A 23,726-nucleotide genomic window follows, 5' to 3' on the forward strand; every position below is an offset into this window, starting at 1 on the left:
CCGGAAGTTAATCCCAAGAATGGCACTGTATTTTGAAGATATACCAATACAGTCAGTGCACCTTCCCGAGAACGTGTGACTCAACCAGTAGTTCGTCTCAAACGGTTGAGCAGATTCAGCTGCAGCGCCGGCTACCTTCTCACCCAACTACAGAAACTTCTATCGCCATGCCAACGCACGTACAAACATTCTCAATCTAGCCAACAACCAACCTAATCACGTTCGCACTTTGAGCTGTATATAGATTGCCGGACATTGCCCCATGTCCATACATCGCAGCAGAGCAGAAGAAGCGTCTTGCAATCACCTCCCGCACACGAGAAAAAACTCTTTGCAATCACCTAGCCATGGCTAACAACGCGAGCATGTTGGCCATGATCATGGCGTGCGCGCTCCTCCTCGCCAGCAGCTCGTGCCACGCCGCGCGCAACCTGGCCGATACGACGCCCGCGGCCGCCGCTCCGGCTGCTAGCACCGTACCTGGCCTGCCGGCCGTGCCGGCTTTACCTTCCGTGCCCACGGACACAGTCACCCTGATGCCACCCATGCCATCGGTCACCCTCCCAACCGTGCCGCAGGTGACTCTGCCACCCATGCCGGCCATCGTCGTGCCCAAGGCGGTGTTGCCGCCGATGCCCAAGGTCACCCTCCCCACAGTGACGATGGTTCCGATGCCCGCGATTGTCGTGCCCAAGGTGACGCTGCCGCCGTTGCCCTTCGTCCCGAATGTGAACGTGCCTATGCCGTTTGCAGCGCCACCCCCGTCGGCATAGCCGGTGCTCTCACCCTGTCCATGATGTATTGATGGGGTGTCTTCCATGTGGTCACGACGCTTATGTACTTACTTGCAAGCTCTGCGCTTTAAGCGTGATGTTTCAGTAGATCCTACGTTTTGTTTACGTCTCAGTGTATGTACTCCTAGTCTTTTTTTTAGACGTGTATGTACTCTCAGTCTGATGCTGCTAGCGTTTGACTGTTGAGGAATCGTCCCATTTTATTTTTTTGAAGAGTCATCCCATTGTATGTATACTTTTTGTTATTTCAATATACACATTATACTATTTTGTAAGAGCATCTCTAACAGCCGCGCTTCACATCGCGCGCAAAAAACTTGTTTGTCGCGCACGCTTCGGCTGGTTTAACGTGGCCGTCAACGCTGGCTCCAACAGCCGCGCTAAAATGCAGCGCGTGCGACTCGCCGGGCATTTCACATATATGACATTTTAAACACAAAATAAGTTTGAAACATTCATCAAAATGCAATGAACATGCAAATAAACTATCTATATGATGCATTGAAAAAATAACAAGAATATAAAAGTTGGAAAAAAATTCTACCTTGGGGGCATTTCGTCAAACACGTGGTGCGCGTTGGCAGCCGGCTCAACGAGTGAGCTCGCCGGCGCTTCGGTAGCCGCCGCGTCCGTCAAACGCCCTGCAAGCTTCTTTCCCCTCGCCTTCGAGCTGCCGGAGCCGTCCGCCGCCTTGTTCTTCTTTGCGGATGTCTTGTCCTTCTTCTGCCGCACCGCATTGGGGAGCTTTAAGGGGGCGGCGGCGGCACGGGACGGCGTCGGCGCGACGCCACCCGTCGTCGTGGTCATCCGCGGCGGCAAGAAGAGGCTGCGCGCGAGGCCGATGCTCGGCGGAGCTCCGGCGGTGGCGAGGCCACTGCTTCCCGCGCTAGGGTTTCTGCCGGCGGCGGCAGAGGGGGGGGGGGGGGGAGGGTCGCGGCTGTACAGTGGGGTGAGCGGGGTGCCGGCGCGTGCGTCCATGGGTGCAGTTCGCCGGCGCCGGCGCGCGCGGGGCGTAGGAGGCGGAGAGGAGAGAGTGCGGTGCGAGCGCTCGAGTGTGGCGCGCGCGGAAGCGGGCGCCCCAAATACACCGTGCGAGATAGCGAATCCGACCGCGCGCCCAACTCCTTATAGCACGCGCGCGGTTATTGCGCGCCCCTGGAGCCACCCACCGGGTTGCGCGCGCGCTAAAATGGCCTAATTTTCGGCGCGGCGCTTGTTTAGCGCGGCTATTGGAGATGCTCTAATGATTTAAAGATCACTCACCACATAGCCCGTTTCACATTATACTACTTATGTGTCCTGATAATGCCCATGCGTGTGGGCGTTAAGGGATGTTGCCCACACGTCTCGTGTGGTGTGCGAGGAAAACAATGCACACGCCTACGTATGGGCAAAAAGCTAACACCCACATGTCCGGCCTCCTATCTCGCGATCCGCACATCCGGCCTGCCACCTTGCGGTCTCCGTGTGCCCCCGCGTGACAGTTCCACCCAGTTGTCATGTAATACTGAGAAGACATGACAACTGACAAGCATGCGGGCGTGTGCGCGTGACGTCAGTTCCATCACATGTCGGGTTGGCAGCCGCGTGTGGGCGTGCGCGAAACGGGCGTGTGGACGAACTCCTTAACGCCCGCACACCATCCTCTTCCTACGAGGCACAAAAAAACTGTCAAAAAATGTCAAGTTTAGTGCAAACCACAAAGGGACGCGGATCCATGCGTGTGAGTGATTTGCAAACATCCATGCATATGAACGATTTGCAAACATCCATGCGTATGTGTGTTATCTTTTCTCCTATTTATGGTATATTGTCTTTGTCTTTCATAACTCTAGTAACATTCGGGACACGACCATGATTAGTGAAGAACACATCTATCATGTAGTTCTGGTCGGTAACAGCATGAGAGCCGGACATAGCAAATCCAACACCCAAATGTTTGCGAATACGTTCGGACGCGTTCACAGACACTGACTGGTCACTTTTTATTTATTGGCTTTCACATCCATATCCCTCATATTCGAACTCCTAAAACCATACAACCCATGCAACACTACGTAAAACTAGATCAACACGCAGTTCATCGGATCACATTGCATCTCCGGACAAAAGAAGCATAGTTCATCATCAGCAAATCCATACTACAAACTACTTAAAACATACTTAAAATACAAAGAAAACGGGAAAGAGCGTAGGAAATCGTTATTTCCTCGCCGACCCCTTCCCCTACTGGTCGTCAACGCGTCTGTGCCCCTCCTCCATATAGGCATCTACGTGCGGAGATGCGTCGTCGTCGGAGCTGGAGGTGGAGCCGTCCGTCAGGTCGGAGCTGCACCTCATGCCCGTCAGCCCGTGGAGCAGGCGGTCCTCCTCCTTGGCATGGTGCTCCACCTTCACCTTTGCTCCCACCTCCGTATTTGCCTCGCGCTCCGACAACTCGAAGGCGAGTCGGAGCACCTCGGCATTCTTGCGGTAGAGCTGACGTGTATATGTCTCCATCATTGTGAGGGAGCGACAGCGGACCAACACGATGATCACGTCCTTGGGGTTGACCGGCGCGCTCGCGCGCAAACTACACACAACCATCGCATACTTCCTCTTCCTCGCCCGCTGCTGCTCGCAATGGGCTGCACGCGCCTTGGACTCGGTAACTGCTGATGAGTTATCCAACCTCCAGTAAACCTCATCATTTTTGTAGGATAAGAACATCTTTATTTGTGTCGTAACTACAAATTCTCAGATAATAGACCATTTTTTATAAATTAAGAGCGTGTGGTATTTCTTTCTCCCGTTGCAACGCATGGACCCTTTTGCTAGTTATTTTGTAATGATTTAAAGTTTACTTAACACATAGGCCGTTTCACATTATACTATTTATGGGTCCTGATAACGCTCACACGTGTGGGCGTTAAGGAATATTGCCTACACACCTCATGTGGTGTGTAAGGGAAACAACACACACGCCTACGTGTGGCCAAAATAGCTAACACCCACACGTACGACTTCCTGCCTCGCGACCCGCACATCCGGCCTGCGACCTTCCGGTCCCCCCGTGCCCCCGCGTGACAGTTCCACTCAGTTGCCATGTAACACTCGGAAGACATGTCAACTGACAGGCATGCGGGCACGGCCAGTTTCACTCAGTTGCTATGTAACACTAGGAAGACATGGCAACTGACACGCATGCGGGCACGACCAGTTCCACTCAATTGTCATGAAACACTGGGAAGACATGGCAACTGACATGCATGCGAGAACGACCAGTTCCACTCAGCTGCCATGTAACAATGGAAAGACATGGCAACTAACAGGCATGCAAGCACGGCAGTTCCACTCAATTGCCATGTAAACACTGGGAAGACATGGCAACTCACAGGCATGCGGGCACGACAGTTCCAATCAGTTGCCATGTAAACACTGGGAAGACATGGCAACTGACAGGCATGCGGGCACGGCAGTCCACTCAGTTGACATGTAACACTGGGAAGACATGACAACTGACAAGCATGCGGGCACGACAGTTTCACTCAGTTGCCATGTAACACTGGGAGGACATGACAACTGACAGGCATGGAGACGTGTGGGCGCGACGTCAGTTCCACCACACGTCGGGTTGGCAGCCGCGTGTGGACGTGTGTGAAACAGACGTGTGGGCGAACTCCTTAACACCCACACACCAGCCCCTTCCTAGGTGGCACAAAAAAACTGCCAAAAATGTCAAGATTAGTGCAAACCATAAACGGAAGCAGATCCATACGTGTGGGCGGTTTGCAAACGCTCACACGTGTGGGCGTTATCTTTTCTCCTATTTATGATATATTGTCTCTGTCTTTCATAACTCTAGTAACATTCGGGACATGGCGATGATTAGTGAAGAACACACCTATCATGTAGTTCTGGTCGGTAACACCATCAGAGCCGGACGTAGGAAATCCAGCCCCTCAAATGTCTGCGGATACATTCGGACGCGTCCGCAAGCACTGACCTGTCACTTTTCATTTATTGGCTTTCACATCCGTGTCCCTCATATTCGAACCCTTAAAACCATACAACCCATGCAACACAAAACTAGATCAACGCGCAGTTCATCAGATCACATTGCATCTCCGGACAAAAGAAGCATAGTTCATCGCAGTTCATCAACAAATCCATACTACAAACTACTTAAAATACAAAGAAAACGGGGAAGGGCGTAGGAAATCATCATTTCCTAGCCGCCCCTTCCCCTAGAGGTCTTCAACGCGTCTGTGCCCCTCCTCCGTATAGGCGTCGACGTGCGAAGATGCGTTGTCGTCGGATCTGGAGGTGGAGCTGTCCGTCAGGTCGGAGCTGCACCTTATGCCCATCAGCCCGCGGAGCAGGCGGTCTTGCTCGTTGGCATGGCGGACCGCCTTCGCCTTTGCTGTCGCCTCCTTCTTTGCCTCGTGCTCCGACAACTCGATGGTGAGTCAGAGCGCCTCGACATTCTTGCGTCAGAGATGACGCGCATCCATCTCCATCATCATGAGGGAGCGACAGAGGACCAACACGAGGATCGCGACCTTGGGGTTGACAGGGGCGCTCGCGCGCGAACTACACACAACCATCGCATCCTTCCTCTTCCTCGCCCGCTGCTGCTTGCAATGGGTTGCACGCGCCTTGGAGTTAGGCGTCCTTGTGCGCCCCGACTCCGCTGCGGGCACGAGAACCCAACTGTGGCAGTGTACCACTTCCAGACCAGTGGGTGCTCGAGGTGGGCAGCCTACCTGCCGGAGCGGAGCGACCGAAGCTGCACGTTGGGTGGGAAGGTCCAACGACATCGTCAGCGTTGCGCGGGTGACAGGCGCTGGGGAAGAAGATCCGCCACTGCCGGGACCGCCTTGCTCGAGAAGGAAGCTCCTGAAGGCGATGCGGAGGGCCACCTCCTTCACATCGATGTTGGAGCCGTCGGATTCTGCACCGGAGTTGCTTCCGTCGCCGGTCATCGAATCGAAGTCGAGGGGATCGGGAGTGGATTGGACAAAGAGAGTCCAGTGGCCGCCGTCTAGTTTTCCGTATGGGGTGGGGTCGATGGTGGACCGAGCTGACGTGGAGGTTGATTTTTTGTGATCGGGCGGCAACTGGACAGCTAACTCGGGCATTTGAGATGGGTTTTTGAGAGGTCCGACTATGCTCTAACAAAACTTCCCATAAGTCTAGGATAATTAAAATGATAATACATTATTATCAAATTGATACCATGCAGTCCCTTCGAATGTAGCATTAATAGAATGAAAAGGCAAAAAATGTCTATGTAATTGTTTACCAATCACATTTTTTATAATTTCTATGATGATTTTGTCATCCTTTCACTTAATTGACTAACAGAACATACCCTCTGTTTTTGAAAAATTTAAAGTGAGTAACCAAAGCTTTATCGGGTCTCCTCACCTAAACTTCCGCACGTGCCACTGAATGTTGCTGGAACCCTATCATTGTTGTCAATGACCTGTTCTTTTTGGAAAACCTTCGCCACGAAAATGCTAGACCTACTAAATCCTATTTATACGTTTACTAAACCGTCCAACTAATTTAAACATGTCCCCTGATTTTCAAGGATAGGTGGGCCTCATCCTCCTCTTAATCCAATCAATGATTGACAAATCACACTATCTCGTAAATTTACGTAGATGTAGCATTGCTCCCTTCGCCATTTGTAGTATTGTGACAAGGGAAACGCACAAGCGTAAATGCCGCTTCTTTTTTTTCGAACCGAGCTTTCTCCCCTTTCCATTACTTTCATAACGAAGATACAATGTTTATGAGACCAGGACCAGAAAGAGAGGGAAAGGGAAAAAGCGAGCTCGGAGCAATATCAGGAAACCCGCCGTTCACGCCTGTCGTCAGGAACATAAACTGCGGGGCGAAAACCTGATATCACCCTAAACTACACAACAAGGCTCACAAGTATCAGTACCACTGCCAGGCACCCCGCAACAGCTACCACTAGACCAGGCTCACCAAAAGAGCACAAAAACAAACTGAAAAAGTTTACGCCAAATAGAACATAAAGCCTCGAGCACCACCATGGACAACAGGCCACCATCATCGCAAATCAGCAAAAGTGAACCGAACATCTCCCTATCGGCATTCACCATTCATCCTAGATTTCTTCATCCTCAGCCTGCTCGCTTGCTTCTGCCCTCGGCGGTTCACACAGCTGCAACATTTGAGCTGCACTCTTCTTTAGCAGCTGAGCTCCCTTCTTGACATTCTCTGCCATCGCCGGTTTCTGCATACCTGTCCAGTAATCAATAAATGCACTCATTGTGAAAGCAATTTCAAAAGGAGTTTTGATCAATTTCTTCTCAAAGGTAGCCCGATTCCGAGCCAACCAAATGGACCAACAAACTGCAGCTAAGCCAACAGTATATATTTTGCAAAGGCCTGGCAAAAAAGCATATAACCAAGAAAAGACCTGCCAGATTGTTTTTGGAATATAACTAGTACCAAAAACAGCACCAACCGTTCTCCAAACAATCCTGGCCACAGAACACCCAAAGAAAAGATGCTGCGCCGACTCAAGTTCATTACAAAAAGAACATTTAGGATCTCCCTGCCACTGTCTTTTTCTCATATTATCTCTTGTAAGAATAGAGTTTTGGAAAAGCTGCCATAGGAAAATTTAGATTTTCAGAGGAATTTTAGCCCCCCAAATCAACTTATAATGCGCCCCCGCAAGGTTTCTCTCCAACCATCTATACATAGACTTAGTAGAATATTCTCTGGAGTTATCCAACCTCCAGTAAACCTCATCATTTTTATCTGCACAAATTTTATCCAACACCCATTGCTTCATATCTTCCCATTTTCGAAGCATAGCTGGAGATAACCTCCTCCTAAAAGAAGTAAGATGATTCATACTTTCTAATTTATCCACAGTACATTCCTTATCTAAGCAAATCTAAAAAAAGATCAGGATATTTATCTTTCAGCAGAATATTCTCACCCAGATCATCTAGCCAAGGACTAGCAATGTTACCTTTATTAAGCACCACCCCTCTACCAGCCATGTAATATTCCTTAACTTTCAAAATATTTTTCCAACAAGGGGAATCAGAAGCTTTCTGCTTAACTTTAGCTACAGATGTCCTTCTGAGGTACTTAGCTTTCACAATATCTTGCCATAATCCTTCTTTCTTCTCCAACTTCCACCACCATTTAGCTAACAAGCTAATATTCCGTTTCCTCAAATCTTTAACCCCGAGGCCCCCCTTTGCTTTAGATCTACAAACACGGGTCCATTTCACCATATGATATCCTTTTCTTCCTTTGCGGTGCCAAAAGAATTTTCTTCTCGGCTTGTCCCATTTTTCCAGTGTAGATTTTTTAATCAACGCCATGGACATATAATAAGAGGGAATATGAGACAGTACCGCATTAATCTTAATAAGCCTACCCCCACTGGATAAAGATTCACTAATCCAGGATTCCCCATGACTAATAAACTTGTCATCAACAAAAAGCCAGTCACTGCATTTAAGTCCAGCATAACTGACAGGCATACCTAAGTATTTAATAGGAAAAGCCCCAATCTCACAATTGAGCATATCAGCATAGTTTCTCATAGTGTCATCATCAGCACCAACCGAGAAAATCTCACTCTTCACAAAATTGATTTTCAAACCAGACATAATCTCAAAGAGATAAAGCAACAGTTTAATATTCAAGGCGTTCTTAACATTGTCTTCAAAACATAAGATAGTATCATCTGCGTACCGGAGAATTGCCACTCCATTTTCCACTAAGTCCGCTGCTAACCCAGTAAACAGGCCATTCTCGTGTGCTTTCAGGACCATCTTAGTAAGACAATCAGCAGCAAGATTAAAAAGGTAAGGAGATAAGGGATCCCCGTGTCTCACTCCCTTGGCACTTTGGAAATATTCTCCCACCTCATCGTTTAATTTCACGCTGACAGTACCACCTACCAGGATTCTCCTGATCCACTCAATCCAGCGTGAGTCAAAGTTTCTTTTGCTATGACATTCCAACAAGAAGTCCGAGTTAACTTTATCATACGCTTTTTCAAAGTCAAGTTTAAGGACAATCCCTTTTTTCTTGTGATCATAAGTATGATGCAGGATCTCACGTAGTGACATGATCCCGTCCATAATATCTCTATTTTTGATAAAGGCATTCTGATGCCGACTAAACAAGATGTCTGCATGGGGTTCTAATCTGATAGTCAGCACCTTAGTAATCAGCTTGTAAATACATCTTAGTAAGCAGATAGGTCTGAACTGCTGCATTTCATCAGCTCCAGCTACTTTAGGTAACAGTGTTATTATACCATAGTTGAGTCTCTCCACATCGAGCTTATTTTCATGAAACCATTGGAAAAGTGACATCACATCTCCCTTAACAATATCCCAGCAGGATTGAAAAAACTCAATAGGAATATTATCAGGGCCACGGGCCTTGTTATGTTTCATTGAGAACAGAGCATTTTTCACTTCTGTATCCGAAAAAGGTCTAAGTAAGAGAAAGTTCTCAATATCTCCCAATTTCTCTTTATCACCCCACATATTCCCATCAATCTTGCACATGTTCCCAGGGGCAGGACCAAAAATTTCTTTATAAAAATCAGTGGCATGTTTAAGCATGTTCTTATTCCCTTCTATTATCACATCCCCACAGCTAAGAGAAACAATAGTATTTCTTCTTCTCCTCCCATTCACAATCCTATGAAAATATTGAGTGTTGCTATCACCTTTTAGCAACCAATTATCATGTGATTTCTGTAGCCAAGCTACCTCCTCTTCCATCAGCAGGCTGTTTAGTTCAACTAGCATTTCCACTTTTTTGCAGTAGAGCTCAGGACTCAAAACATCATTTTCTTGCAACTCCTCAATACGTCCTAATTCCTCTCTCAACCACTTTCTTCTTTTCCTCGCATGACCAAAATTACTCGAGCCCCACCCTTTAAAATACTTTTTGAACCTTTTTAATTTGATATTCATAATATCAATAGGATTACCAGAATAAACAGGTTGCATCCAGACTTTAGCAACCACAGTATGAAAATCAGGCTTGTTTAACCAATTCAGATCGAATCTGAACTCCCTCTTACCAAAATTAATGGGAGCATTATCATCAGTATTAAGAATCAGGGGACAGTGATCCGAAATCTCTCTAACAATCTTCCTAACAAAAGTGAAAGGAAACAGATGTTCCCAGGATTTGGACATGAATACTCTATCCAGTTTCTCCAATGTGGGATTCTGCTGATTATTGGACCAGGTATACATGCCACCACTCATATCCACCTCCCGCAAGGAAAGAGCATTACTAATGGAATTAAAAAGGTCTGAGGAATGTCCTAACTTCACCTTCTTATTTTTCTCCCCCACAAATCTAAGGATATTAAAATCTCCTCCCACAATGTAGGGACAAGTAATGTGACTGCAAGTAGCCGCCAGCTTTGTCAGGAAATCAATTTTAAACTCTTCATGAGCTGATCCATACACCACCAGAATACAACATTTCACCTTAAGAATCTTGTTCCATAATTCGAAATTCATAAGGTATTTGCCCTCCACACAACTAACAAGATCAAAAACATTATTTCTAAAGCCTCCCAATATTCCACCTGACTTCCCTTCCGAAGGGATCCACCTCCAACTAAAAGCTTCTCCAGGATCAATCTTTCTCAAGAATTTAGGTGAAAATATTTCTTCATAGTTTCTTGAATCCCAACAAAGTCAAGCTTAAAATCCCTGACCAAGTCAGAGATATATGTCCCCATGCCTCTCTTCCCAATCCCTCTACAATTCCAAAAGATACTAATCATTTTTTCTGTTTCTAGTATTGTGGTTTTTGGTGCTAGGTTTGCTAGGAGCCATAGCCTTACCTGCACCATCTCCCACTTTCTGTTTTTGACTTCTAGTCACAGGTTTAGATATAGTAATATTAACTTTTTTCCTTTCTTTTTTCCTGGATCTAACCACAGTAAAGTCATCAACATCTAGATCCTCATCTCCTCCCCACTCAGTATCTAAGAGAGATGCTTCTCCAGCAGCATTAGTAATCAACAAAACTGTATCATGTCGAATATCGTTTTTATCAACTTTTTTAGCAATATTAGCTCTAGAAATCTCAAGTTCTCTTATAACATCTATGGATTCAAAATCATCATCAGGAATATTAACACCCATTTTAACAGCAGCAGATATAATCTCAAGATTTGATAAAACTTCAAAAGAATTACCAGGAGATATGCTATTACCTTGCAAGTCTCTCTTTTGAGCCAGCCTCTCAGCTCTGACACCCATATGTTCCACATTGCCTCCCATATTCCTCTTGCTGCATCTGATTTGCATTTCCTCCCTCACAGGGGGAGTAGGAATCACTTCCACTTTCTCACCAAAGTTATCAGGGGACTGCACCAGATAGGACTGTTTTTTTTGGTCACCAGAGATGTCACTAGGGTCCATCTCAGTCACCACAGGTTCACCCATACAAGCATCAAGATATGATAAGAATTTTTTTTACCAGGAATAGATATAGATCTTGGCACAATCTGCATAGAATTCACTATAATTTCATGATAGGATACCATCCCAGAATCCACATTCCCCCCTTCCTCATTGTTTTGATTTTTCTCAGCCTCTTCCACCATAGTATCAATGAGCAGCTCATTTCCCACTTCCTCACTTTCTTCCTCACACAATATGTCCTCACTCTCATTTTGTTTCTTTTCCTCCTCCATATTTTCTTCCATAGGTTTCATCACCACATTTTTCCCATAACACCCACCAGTTGTTCCTAGGGGAGCCGAAGACTCCCCCATATTCGATGATGATGCAATGTTTCTCTCCCCAGGAATATCAGTAGTGAATCTAGCTTTTTTAGCAGCATTACCTTCCTCATTTTCTTGCTGCACTCCAATTCTCTCCCTTGGAGGATTTTTAATCAGGATTTTATCAACAGAATAGAAGAAATCATAAAAGTGTCCTCCCAACACCCCTTCTGCTGAAGCAGGGATATCCTCAGCATCTCTACAACCCAACTTAATCCTAACAGATTCAGGCCTATTTATAGTTGCTTTATCAATCACCAAGGTTACTCCCACAAGGGATCCCACATAAGCAATATTCTTCTCATGTCTCTTATCTAGAGGAATGTTACTCACATTAACCCAAGCAACATTCAGCACCCCTTTAGCCCCCACAGATTCAGACCATTTTCTCAAATTAATAACAACACCACAACTCTTAACATTCATACTCCCAGCAAAGCAAGCTTTATCCACATCTCTAGGAGATGGGGATCTCATAACAAAGGTATTAGGGCCAATAGATCTGTCCGAGCACCTCCAGTTAGTATTGATGTATGAATTAAAGAATTCCTCCAACTGTCTACCAGATGCATGGCCCTCTACCACAGAAATCACAATAAACCTGTTTCTCTCAGTAGTCTGGCTAGGAGTACTATGATCATGGATATAGAAGAAGCCTTTTCCCTCTGCCTGGAACCCACACATGGGTGCTACACACTCCCATGGAAGAACAGTATTGCATATCGGGGCCAAATGTCCATGAATCCCACATCTACCACAAACAGCACGCGGACAGCAAACAGGCAAGTGCCCAGGATCCTTGCAAGTGACGCAAACCTCGGCGCCTCCCACTAGTGGAGAGGTGTTCCTCTTGCCGGGAGTGGGATGTCGACGATCAGTAGGTTGATGAAGTTGTTGTGGACGCGTCTCCTGAAGTCGTCCTCCCGCAGATCCGCCTGCAGCGACCTGGGTGCTGTTGTCGCCCCACTTCTCCCCGCGGGCTCCTCCTTGCACCTCCATGGCCGCCGCCTCCCATCTGGCCTTGTCAGAACCACCGTGTCTTGGATCTATGTTGGAGGAGTTTTGCCCGCCGTCCTCGGCTTCGCGCATCCACACCATGTTGCGTCCGCCTCCGCCTCCGCCACGGCCGCGACCTCCTCCAGGTCCAATCCGGCCACCACCTCCGCCGCGTCCGAATCGACCCTCGTCACCTCCATCTCCGCGGAACCAACGGCCACCCATCTCTCGCCCTGCCATGGGTGGATTCCGCGGTGGCGACGCTGTCACCTCAGCGAACGATCTGCTATCTCCTCCCACCTTCCCCTCCCACCAGCCAAACGAAGGTGGAACCCTAGGTGGCGAGACCCTAGCTTTTCCCCATAAGTGGCCGAGGAGGGAGGAGAGATCTGGAATGGGCGACGCTGCGGGTGCGGGTGGGGATATCGTTGAAACCCTACCACCGCATCCTGTAGCACGCGGGCCTTCTCCTGGCGGGGCCGGGGCCTCGCTCGACACGGGCCTAGGCCCGAGAATGCCCGACTCGTGCGTGGCTTGCGGCACACGGTCGCGTAGGCGTACGTGGATGCTACCCACAGTCACGCTCTCCTACGTGCCGGCCCGAGCCGCCGGCGATGGGGAGCGCCGTCGCGGGCGCGCCTGCGGTGAGGGGGACGAGATGGATGTGAGGAAAGCCATCCTCAGGTGTGTGTCACCACTGTTTGTTATGATGTCAATGCCGCTTCTTTTATTTATGATCAAGCACATTGATTGATGTACGTATGTATTCACCAACCACCAGTACAAATCATAATCAAGCTCAATCCAAAACCAGTAATGTAACTAGTAACCTGTATGATATAGCTAGACGAGCCACAAACATTTGAACATGAGCCGCATAAAAGAAGTTTCGAACACAAGATACTAGTGTCAATAGGGCATCTCCAACGCTATCCGCCAATTTGCCTTTACATGTCCAAACTTGACTGTCACGATTTATACCTCCAACAATAACACTTACTTGCCTATGGACCTAACTGAACGTGCGAAATCCCCTAAGGGCATGTACATTAGTTTAGACGGCTACTGGCTATTGCAATCATCCACGTCACCTACAGACATTAGTAAAAACGTCCTCTACAATGGACTGTCTCTTTGCCGTCTATAGCCCTCTTAAATTACGACATTATAGTAGAATTTATTCCAATTATCCACCTTCATCAGCAACCGCTCCAGAACGTGAAGAGACTGACGACAGTGTCGGCACGACTGTCCAGCAGGATGCATCCCAGGAAAAGATGTGCCTTGAGGAATCGCAGCTCTCAAAACCGGACCGCCGTCATCGCTCAGATCGAAGAGAAGATACTTTAATCTAATCAGGCTCTCCTTGTAGCATAGATGTCTAGTGTGATGCCTAGCTAATTAGATGATCCCTTGATCGATTATTTTTGTCGCTGCAGCTCATTCGTTCGCCACACAAGGCGTCTATCCATCCCGACAGTCCGGCGGCTCCCAACCTTGCAGGTCTTGCCGGAGTAGGTAGCGACGGAGAAAATCAATAACTGTTCGTGGACTGGATTTGTGGAGGACGGGATTTGACGGTTCGATTGGAAAACGGGAAACTACAGACGCCCAGCCGTACAACGGTAAAGAAGTCGACGATAGCTAGCGAATTTTCAGGTCTATAGACCGTCTGCCGAATTGCAGACGCCCTTTCTCTCTCTCCTTGTTCTCTCCCCTCCAGCTAGACAAATATCATACGTGACATGTGCTACAGACAGCTGAATGGATACCATTGTACATGCCCTAATATATCCTCAAATCGAGGGAGGTATAGGCGACCGGTCGTGAGCAAACAACGTCAACTTAGCATATATGAGACCACTCCAACCCCAACACAAACTCATTTTTTTACTCTTCCTGTTCTCTCTCATCACCCATTGGACAAAGGGGTGAATAATTGAGGGAAAATGTTGGATGGCCAACGCCCGCCGGCTGTCCACCGATATGTTGAGACGTATCCGTACGAATATAAGGGTGTTCATTAGATGGTTGTCATTAAAGATGCATTTGCTATCGGTGCATGCACCTATCAGATGCGGTTATCCTTCTTTTAAAAAAAATAGAGATGCCCTCTCACCCCCCAGAATAATGTATGTGTACTCGAAAAAAGATCTCGCGAGCACGAACGGCAACACTGGGGTCTGTCTCTCCTTGCGTGCGTAGCCCAACTGTCCAAGCATGTTTCTGCTCGGACCATCTATACATCAAAACATCCATGTCGGCCTAAAAGTGAGCACAAACAACCCACTCAAAAATCCGTGTGTTAGAAAAATCCGAGGCACCTGTCGATTTACCAAGCACTTGAGAAATTATAACACGAATGCCACTGAAATTTGTTAACGATGTTCATCAAATATCTAAAGTTTATCACGGATTGACTAATGACACTGAAATTTATTAACGATGTTCACCAAATATCTAAAGTTTACCACGGATTGACTTTACAAAATCAACTAGGCTGTTCCCACTCCCTTTCTTATTCGATTTCCCGTTGGCGTGGGCAAGGCACGAGGGGCTCGGCAGTTGGCAGTTTGGCACCCATCCCTGTTTCAAAATACGGAGTACTTGTTTATCGTGGAGAATGAGTGACGAGGAGAGGAGAGGTACCTGCAGCGCCAGCTCCTCACCTAAAACACAGAAATTTGAGGCACCCATGCATGCATCGCATCGCCATCGATCGACCGCGCTACAACTAAATTCCTTCTCGATCATATAAAGATTTTGTCACTACTAGCTAACGTAAACACGTTCTGCTTACCAAGTATGGTTCCCGAGAAAGTTGTGTTGCCCAGCACGGGGAGTCTGGTCAACAACCAATCTAATCAGGCCATCCATCACATGATGAGCTATAAGTTCCAGGCAATGAACTCTGTTTATGCATCGCAACAGATCAGGAACATCTTGCAGTCCCTTTCGTAGTAAACCATCTCAGAGAAACTCTAGGAGCAAGCTATGGCCTCCACCACGAGCTTCTTCGTCATGATCATGGCGTGCACCCTCCTCGCCAGCACGACGTGCCATGCCGCTCGCCACTTGGCCGACACCACCCCGGTGGCTACCACACCCGCTGCGGCTGCTGTCCCTGGCCTCCCGGCCGTTCCAACCATGCCGTCGCTGCCACCGATGCCGGCTGTGCCGACGGTGCCAGCCCTGACTGTGCCACCTATGCCGACCTTGCCCACCGTGCCGCAGGTGACACTGCCGCCCATGCCCGCTGTTCCTGCGATGCCCAAGGTGACGATGCCCCCAATGCCCGCCATCGTCGTGCCCAAGGTGACCATGGCACCGATGCCCGCCGTCGTCATGCCTAAGGTGACGATGCCGCCGATGCCAGCCATTCCTTCTATGCCCAAGATGACGTTGCCGCCGACGCCTTCTATCCCGGCCGTCAACGTGCCTATGCCGTTCCTGGCGCCGCCTCCATCAACTTAATTAAGGGTGCCACATGCCTGGTGGTGCGTGCACCATGTCGACGGTCACACACGCTCTCGTGTGCTAGTGGCTACATCGCTTAATTGGTTGCTCATGTAGAGTACAGTATTTGTTTTCGTGTTGTATGCTTTACATTTCAATTCTCAGTTGTTAGTTACTATGAGTTGATTTTTAAGGGGCATCCTTGTTCTACTACCTCCGTTATGGTTTAGAAGACACGGTTAAATTTACATGCATTTTCACAATAAACAAGGTTTAAAACGCATTGCATTTACTCCTGGCATCTAATTAGTAGTACTTCGTTGATAGAGGCGTTTTGGTGGCCGAGCTACCTGCAGGCCGGTATCTGTGCCGTCTACGATAGCATTGTGATGAGCGCTGACTTGTTTTCTCCCGTGTATACGCTGAGTGTTAAACTAAAATACACCGGTGCCATGAGCTGGAGTGCTTTTGTTGTACGTGGGCCTCGGATACACATGGTTACGCATATATGTCATATGCCTGCTGGGCTGGTTATAAAATAGCACATGTAGTTGGCGGTAGTTGTTGGGCTGGTGCCATATTAACTTTTGGTTCAACGGGACCATTTGACAATGCAGGTAGCTTAACGTTCACGTGGTGCTTACCGCTAAAGAAGGGAAAAACGTGATGCTTAGATTTTTTCTCCTGGTCAAACCATTCACCCCTTTCGTTTGGTCCTTAGTTTTTTCTCCCTGGTTCGACCATTCATCTCCTTCAAGGACCAAGCAACACCGACTTTGATGACAAGCCTCGCACGAGAAAAGTAGCACACCTTGCACCGACATAGTTTGATCTGCTCATCGCATGGCATCGTTACCGCAATGTCGCCCTGCAACGCCGCAACTCCGACTTCACTCTCAAGAGCATGCCAAATGTTCGACATCGAAGGCAAGCCACGGCCATGTTCGTCTTGCAACCATCATCATCACCACACAAGTTGCAACGCTACTTCCGCATCGCCAGCCGGGCACCTACCGACCACGTCATGCACCTCTAGCCTCGAGGAAGTGTAGGAGGGATCAAGGTCTTCAAGGCGACGCCCCCTAGAGGGAGAGCGACGTTGAAGAAGACGCCGCCGCCCGATCCTACATCAGGATCTTGACTTTCAACTTCGTCTGAAGAACTCGATCTGAAAGAAGAGGATTAGTTGAGCTCTAAATTTTGAGCTGAATAGAAACTAACTTAATGGTTTTTGGAATATTAGCAGCACCAACCGTAGTACTAGCTAGGTTTCTTCCTGTAAATGTTGTTAAATCCTAAATTTGCTGCTTTCATAAGAAATTACTTTTGATAATGTTGTCAAAAGTAATGATCTTAATATGAGATATTCAAATAAAGCATCCCTAATAATGAATTAATGATACAAGAATCTATGAAATTTAAAATTGGCTTGCCGTCGACTCATTTCTTCTTCTATTGCCATAACTTGAGGAGAAACCAAGACTATTTGAAGATACGCCAAGACTTTTAATTTTGAGAAAAGTCTATCTTCAGTACTAATGCGTGACAAACGTGATTGGGCCCCACCACCGATGGGGGTCGGCGCCTCGAGCTCGCACTGGCATCACAGCAGGATAAAAATATTAATAGTTTAGGTACGACGGTTCTATTTTTTGCCATGGATCTTTCAGGTGAACTCAACCACAATAATCAGTTTGTTCATGTAACTTACAAGTAGATTGTATCTCAAGTACTTAATGTGGTCGTATTATGAGTAGTACCACTCGTACGAACCAGGATTATTTTTGCATGATTATATTTTTATGTACCATTCATAGGTGAATTAGTTTCGTACAGATTGTTGCATCTCCAAGGCTTCTTTTGGTGAGGTTCATGGTTAGTTTGAATACGAGGTTGTCAAAGAACTATGTGATCTTTATTAGTTCAATAAATAGGAGCAACTGTGTCCGTCGAGGTAGAGTGGGATTAACCGAAATAGTGAGAATTGAATTTAGTGCCTCTCCTTCATATAGATAAAGTGGTAGAGCTCCTGATAATTGGTTTGTTTCTTTTCCCAGAAGATGTCTTCTTTGGTGGTATCCATTGATGATTAATTAGGCCATATTTTTGGTCACATATTCTAGATCCCGTGGTAATTCAATTTTCATAAAAAAATTGAATGTTTAACAAGTATTATGTCCACATGGTTGACTCTTTGGAGTCCCACTTGTTGAATATTGTGGAGATACCAGATAATTCCAACTTGCAAATTATACAAATTTGCCGAGATGACCGAGAAGAAATGGTTATCTCTTTCGCTGATCATTGCAAAGCCATATAAGCATTCATATACATAGGTAAAGAAGATGACCCCTATTTGAATAGTATGGCATATCGCTTCACAGTTGATCTTCTGCAGTTAAATCTAATAGCGATACACAATGGTCAAAGGATTATAGTATGTCTAAAAATGCTTTCTTTATATAAATCATTACAACCAGCTCGACCTCGAACACATTGTCATTCCGTTTCTCATCTTCAAATAAGAAACAACATACATACACGAGTGGGATGAGGCACCGACGCGGCGTGCCGCCGCGCCTTCCGCACGCTAGTATAAGGAAAGGTTACTACATTTGTTTTAAAAATTTCCTCATATGAATTAAAAACAATATATTATTCATGACTGAACGCTAAGATTAGTGGCCTGGTTGTAAAATTCTAGCCAACGTATTTGAGTGGACCACTTTGCTAGTTATTAAAATTGGAAATGTGATAAAAGCAGAGCAGTGGAGATGTGGTATGAGCAGAAAAGTAGAGATGTAGTATGAGCAAGTTCATCACAAAATCTGTGATCCCCTCTTAATAGTGCGGGATCCCTATACTCAAGAATAGTAAATTTAAAGGATAGACTACATCATCTTTTCTCAATCCCGAGCCTTCTTGACATATAAGTCCCGATCTTCTCAGACCACCTTGGCACATAATTCTCAATCTACTAAGAGTATTTGCCATCCTGAGATACACTTAACAAATAAGATTAGTTTCCTATGTATGTGTTGTCATTAACACCAAAACTCGATTAAGGGCATGACTGCACTTTCAGAGGAGTTTTCGTGGTATGTGCATGCCGTGCGTTTCAGCGTAGCTAGGCTAGTAGAATGGGTGCCCCATGATCGACTCAAACGGTTGTCTTTCATGGCACATGTTGACGGAGTTAATCCCATGTCATGCAGATGCATCATATCTCTGTTAGTGTACGCGCGTGACTGACTGAGCCAGGCAGTTGTGCACGCACTGATGCGCCTGCTAGTATACGTGAGCTCCCATCGTTTACTTTCTAGCAAATACGGACACTATGCAAAGGCCTCTACTACAAATACAATAGCTGCATACAGGCTTGGCACTGATCACAACGTGCATAGACGTGTCTGATACCGGCCTGCAGGTAGCTCGGCCACCAAAACGCATTTTCATACTTCGTTGTGCTACTTCTATATGTATGTATAGTGTGAATTCTTTTTTAACTCATTTTACAACCTATTAATAACCATCTAGGTTCTAGAGAATTTACATGCACACCTTCTAAACTGTGACGAGGAAGTAGTATATATGCGGCATTTTAATTTATTCACATGTTATATTTTATCATGCGATAATGCTCCATTTACGAAAGAAGCCACGAAGAGTTAATAACGTAACCTATCGAACAATAATTCTTTCCCCCTGAATTTCAGAGGGATGGGCCCCTTCATCCTCAACGTTTTTTAACACAGTACATACACAATGTTGATATACACGTGCAAACTGTTAGAGCATATATCTCCATATGTGATTTTGGTAATTGATGACAATTCCTATGCACTAATGGTTGCCTTAAGTTATATTTATAGGATTTGTCCATAGGCACTTCTTGAAGTCCATCTGTTGGGTTCAAGGAGTTAATATGATGACCAAGATGGTATTCAAGGTATTATCCAAAGAATGGTCATAGAGACACTAGGTTGATCAAGATCTTAGACAAAGAGTAAATCAAGATGATCAACACACAAAGCGTATAAGATGTACCGAGAGGGATCAAGTGATCCCATGGTATGGTAAGCATTATACATTACGTGTTTGTGTACTAACCCATGGTCTTTGTGAGAGTCCTATGTGGGGGTTAGGTGTGCTTCCATGGGCTTGCGTCAAAAGGAAGATCTCATACAACCCATGAAGGATGACGTCAAGTGGCGATCGTCATCAAGATTGTTGCGTGCAAGTTCAAGTGGATCGTCACGAATATATCATTGAAACTATTGTTAATGATCATGTGTTGATAAGGACAAGCTCATGTGCTAACAAGGACAAGATCAATATAAGCATTCCTGAGCACTACATGCTTGATTCTTGTGGATGTTCACATGGTGGACAAATGAAGATGAATACATAAGCTAGGCTTTCCACATTGTGTATGGGAGAGCTACTTGAAGACTTCATCATGTCTTGCTTTCAACTTGAGCCAAGAAGGAACAACAACATCAAGCTCAAGTGAAAGGGCTAACTCAAAGGTATCAGTTCCTTTGACGTTAGTTGTGTGGAGTGATGATCAGCGAATAAAAGTATACACTCAAGTATGGATCAGTATACACTCAAGTATGGATCATCAGTACCCCTTTTATGATTCTTGAGTCTTTAGGGATCCCGCACTATTAAGAGGGGATCACAGGTTTTGTGATGAACTTGCTCAAACTACATCTCCACTGTTCTGCTCAGACCACATCTCCACTGCTCTGCTGTTATCTGTAAAAAGAACCAGTGCCTCGGACATCCGGCTTCCTCCGGACGTCCGAGGGCCGGACGACCGACTGCTTCGGAAATCCGGAATCCTATACCAGAGAAATCAGAGCCATATAACTCGGACTTCCGGCTCCCTCCGAACGTCCGAGGCCCGGATATCCGACCAGCTTCGGAATTCCGGGACTATGCACCAGAGAAACTTGAGCCATATAACTCGGACTTCCGGCTCCCTCTGGACGTCTGAGGGCCGGTCAAGGGTCGGACGACCGACAGGCTTCGGAAATCCGGAGCCCTGCACCAGAAGAACATGAGCTCTATAACTTGGATTTACGGCTCCCTCCGGACGTCCGAGGGCCGGACGTCCGTCCCCTTTCAAAAATCCGGAACCTCCCACCAGAAGAAGTTGAGTCGAATAAATCGAATTTTCGGCCTTCTCCGAACGTCCGGTCGCTGTTCAATTCACAGTGTTTCCAGTCATAGCTACAGCCCTCGGACGACCGACCCTTGTCGGACGTACGACCCCTTGCGAACGCCCGAACTTCCGAGAACTCCTGGACGTCCGGACCCTGTGTGACTTAAAGTGTCCCCAACGGCTGTTTTTCTCTCCCTACTATAAATACCCCTCTCCACTTCGTGAGAGGGGCCCCAACACAGCCTTATCCTCATAAGAACACACTTCTACCTCACACACATTTGCTCACACCAAATCTTAGATCCCAAGAGCATTTGTGAGCCCCTTTGAGAGTTGTTCCAATCAAAAGATAGATCGTCTCCCTCTCCTCCTCTCAACCCAAGCTATTTGAGATTTAAGCAAGTTTTGAGCATTCCCCGTGATCTTGTTACTCTTGGAGGTTGGAGACTCCTAGGCGGTAGGAGTTCTTCGAAGAGGAATCAATCCGTGTGATTACCCCCCGGAAAAGTTTGTGAGGGTTTGGAAGCCACCTCAAAGGCTTACCACTAGTGGTTGAGAAACGCCTTCGTGGTGTTATCTCAAAGGGAGAATAGGGTGAGCCTTCGTGGCGTTGGTGTGCCTTCGTGGTAACATCCACCTCTCTAACGGTGACTAGCTTCCCTCCAAGGAAGTGAACATCGGGATACATCTTCGTCTCAGTGACCTTGGTTATCCTTAACCCTAACTCCTTACTTGTGGTTTACTTGTGTTACTTGAGCATACATATATTGCATATTGTTTGTGCTCATTATATTGTGTTGGCTATTTCTTGTACAATATTAATCATTCAAGCATACCCTCTATATCCACACGTTCATACTTGCAGCCTTTGATATATCGTGTGATATAGTGTGATCTAGTATCTTGTGTTGTTCACCTACTTGTCGTGTGATATAGCTCAAGTAAGTTTGTGTAACTTACTTGTGCTTGTTAGTAACTGTATTGTGTCCATCTTGGTAGATCGTGTTGTTGATACACGTTGCAGTGCCTAGTGCATTTAGGATTTGTGCTTGACAAGTACACTCTTAGTTTATTTCCCCATTAGTTTCAAGCCAAATCCGAAGAAGTTTTTAAATAGCCTATGCACCCCCCTCTAGGCGTCATCGAGGTATTTTCAATTGGTATCAGAGCTAGGTCTCTCTTTAATTAGTTTTCACGACCTAGAGAGTATCAATGTCGACTATTGGATTAGTGCGCAATGGCATATTTGACTTTGATGGCACAAATTATACCCTATGGAGAATTCGTATGCTTCATCACTTTCGGGCCATGGGCCCAAATACTTTACGAATTGTTCTTGTAGGGATTGCCGACAAAACAGATGATGCATCTTCATCTACTAATGAGATGTATCTTGATTGTGAGGCTTTTCTAGCCATTCATCGAACCATAAGTCCTGAAGTGTTTAAGTCTATCTCGACTTGCAAGTCAGCTCATGAAGTTTGGACTAAACTTGAAGATATATATGGTGGGTCCAATCTTGATGAAGACGGTATTATGATGAAGGAGTTGGTGCATGAGCTCTTCACTCTTTTCGATCTTAAAGAGTCCACCACTACTTCTGATGGGGTCATAGTCCTAGGGTAGGGTCATAGGCCTGCCATACAGGTCCTACCCAAGGACTACCCCACACAAAGGACAGGGCCCTGAGTCTGCCCCGACTGAATTAAGGAGTCCCCATCATCCAGTCGGTAACAGGTCCTGAATCATCCAGTCGGGGACTAGCATTCGGAGGATACCAGGCTAACCGACTGGCTACACTCGGTACATCGTAACCTCTCTGGAGGGAAACTGTCGTACGTTTCCGGGTGCATTTATTAGCATTTAGGGCATACGTTACCTGTAACGTACGCATTCAACCCCCGTTATTCCACCCCTGTACCGGAACCGTTGCGGAAGGCAGCGGACTCTATATAAGCTGCCCTCCTCCACTGGTAGAGGGGTTAGCAAATCATTGTATTCCATATTACACTCGACAAAGAGCTCCGAGAGCACTGAGACGTAGGGTTGTTACCTCCACTGCAGAGGGGCCTGAACTCATACAACCTCGCCGTAGCTAGGACTCTGCCCATCTCATTCGTACCCTACACATCAACTGTCAGGCTTATACCCACGACAGTTGGCGCCCACCTTGGGGCAGGCGTCTAAGCGACTTCCGGCGAGTTTGCGACCACTTCTTTTCGTCATGTCGTCCGGTGGAGATTCGAGCATGGGTCACCAGATCTTCTTCGGCGCTCTCTCCTTCACCGTCGACGATTCGGCGTGGCTTCGGGAGGCGCCTCTCGACGTCGAGGCGCTTCCCCGTCGCGGGGCCACGCACTTCCGTGCCGGCGCCCGCGGCGTTCTTCTTCTCCAACAATCGGCTTCGTTGTCGACCTGCACCTCCGTCATGCACCGCAACAAGCGGTCCCGTCGTCCGCGTCTCCAACGTTGGGTGCAGCATGCCCGAGCGCGT

General features: G+C 46.9%; 2 protein-coding genes across 2 annotated transcripts; both read left to right on the plus strand.

Annotated features, from left to right (window-relative positions):
- Nucleotides 1-275: 275 nt before the first annotated feature.
- LOC123398643 (protein PELPK1-like) lies at nt 276-1,074 on the plus strand. Its single transcript, XM_045093094.1, has one exon. The coding sequence runs from the start codon at nt 348-350 to the stop codon at nt 771-773; it is 426 nt and encodes a 141-aa protein (XP_044949029.1). The 5' UTR covers nt 276-347; the 3' UTR covers nt 774-1,074.
- Nucleotides 1,075-15,548: 14,474 nt separating this feature from the next.
- LOC123398645 (protein app1-like) lies at nt 15,549-16,289 on the plus strand. The gene has a single exon (XM_045093096.1). The coding sequence runs from the start codon at nt 15,601-15,603 to the stop codon at nt 16,078-16,080; it is 480 nt and encodes a 159-aa protein (XP_044949031.1). The 5' UTR covers nt 15,549-15,600; the 3' UTR covers nt 16,081-16,289.
- The last annotated feature ends 7,437 nt before the right edge of the window (nt 16,290-23,726 follow it).

This window comes from Hordeum vulgare, chromosome 5H, assembly GCF_904849725.1.
Source record: "Hordeum vulgare subsp. vulgare chromosome 5H, MorexV3_pseudomolecules_assembly, whole genome shotgun sequence".
Classification (NCBI taxonomy): Eukaryota; Viridiplantae; Streptophyta; class Magnoliopsida; order Poales; family Poaceae; genus Hordeum; species Hordeum vulgare.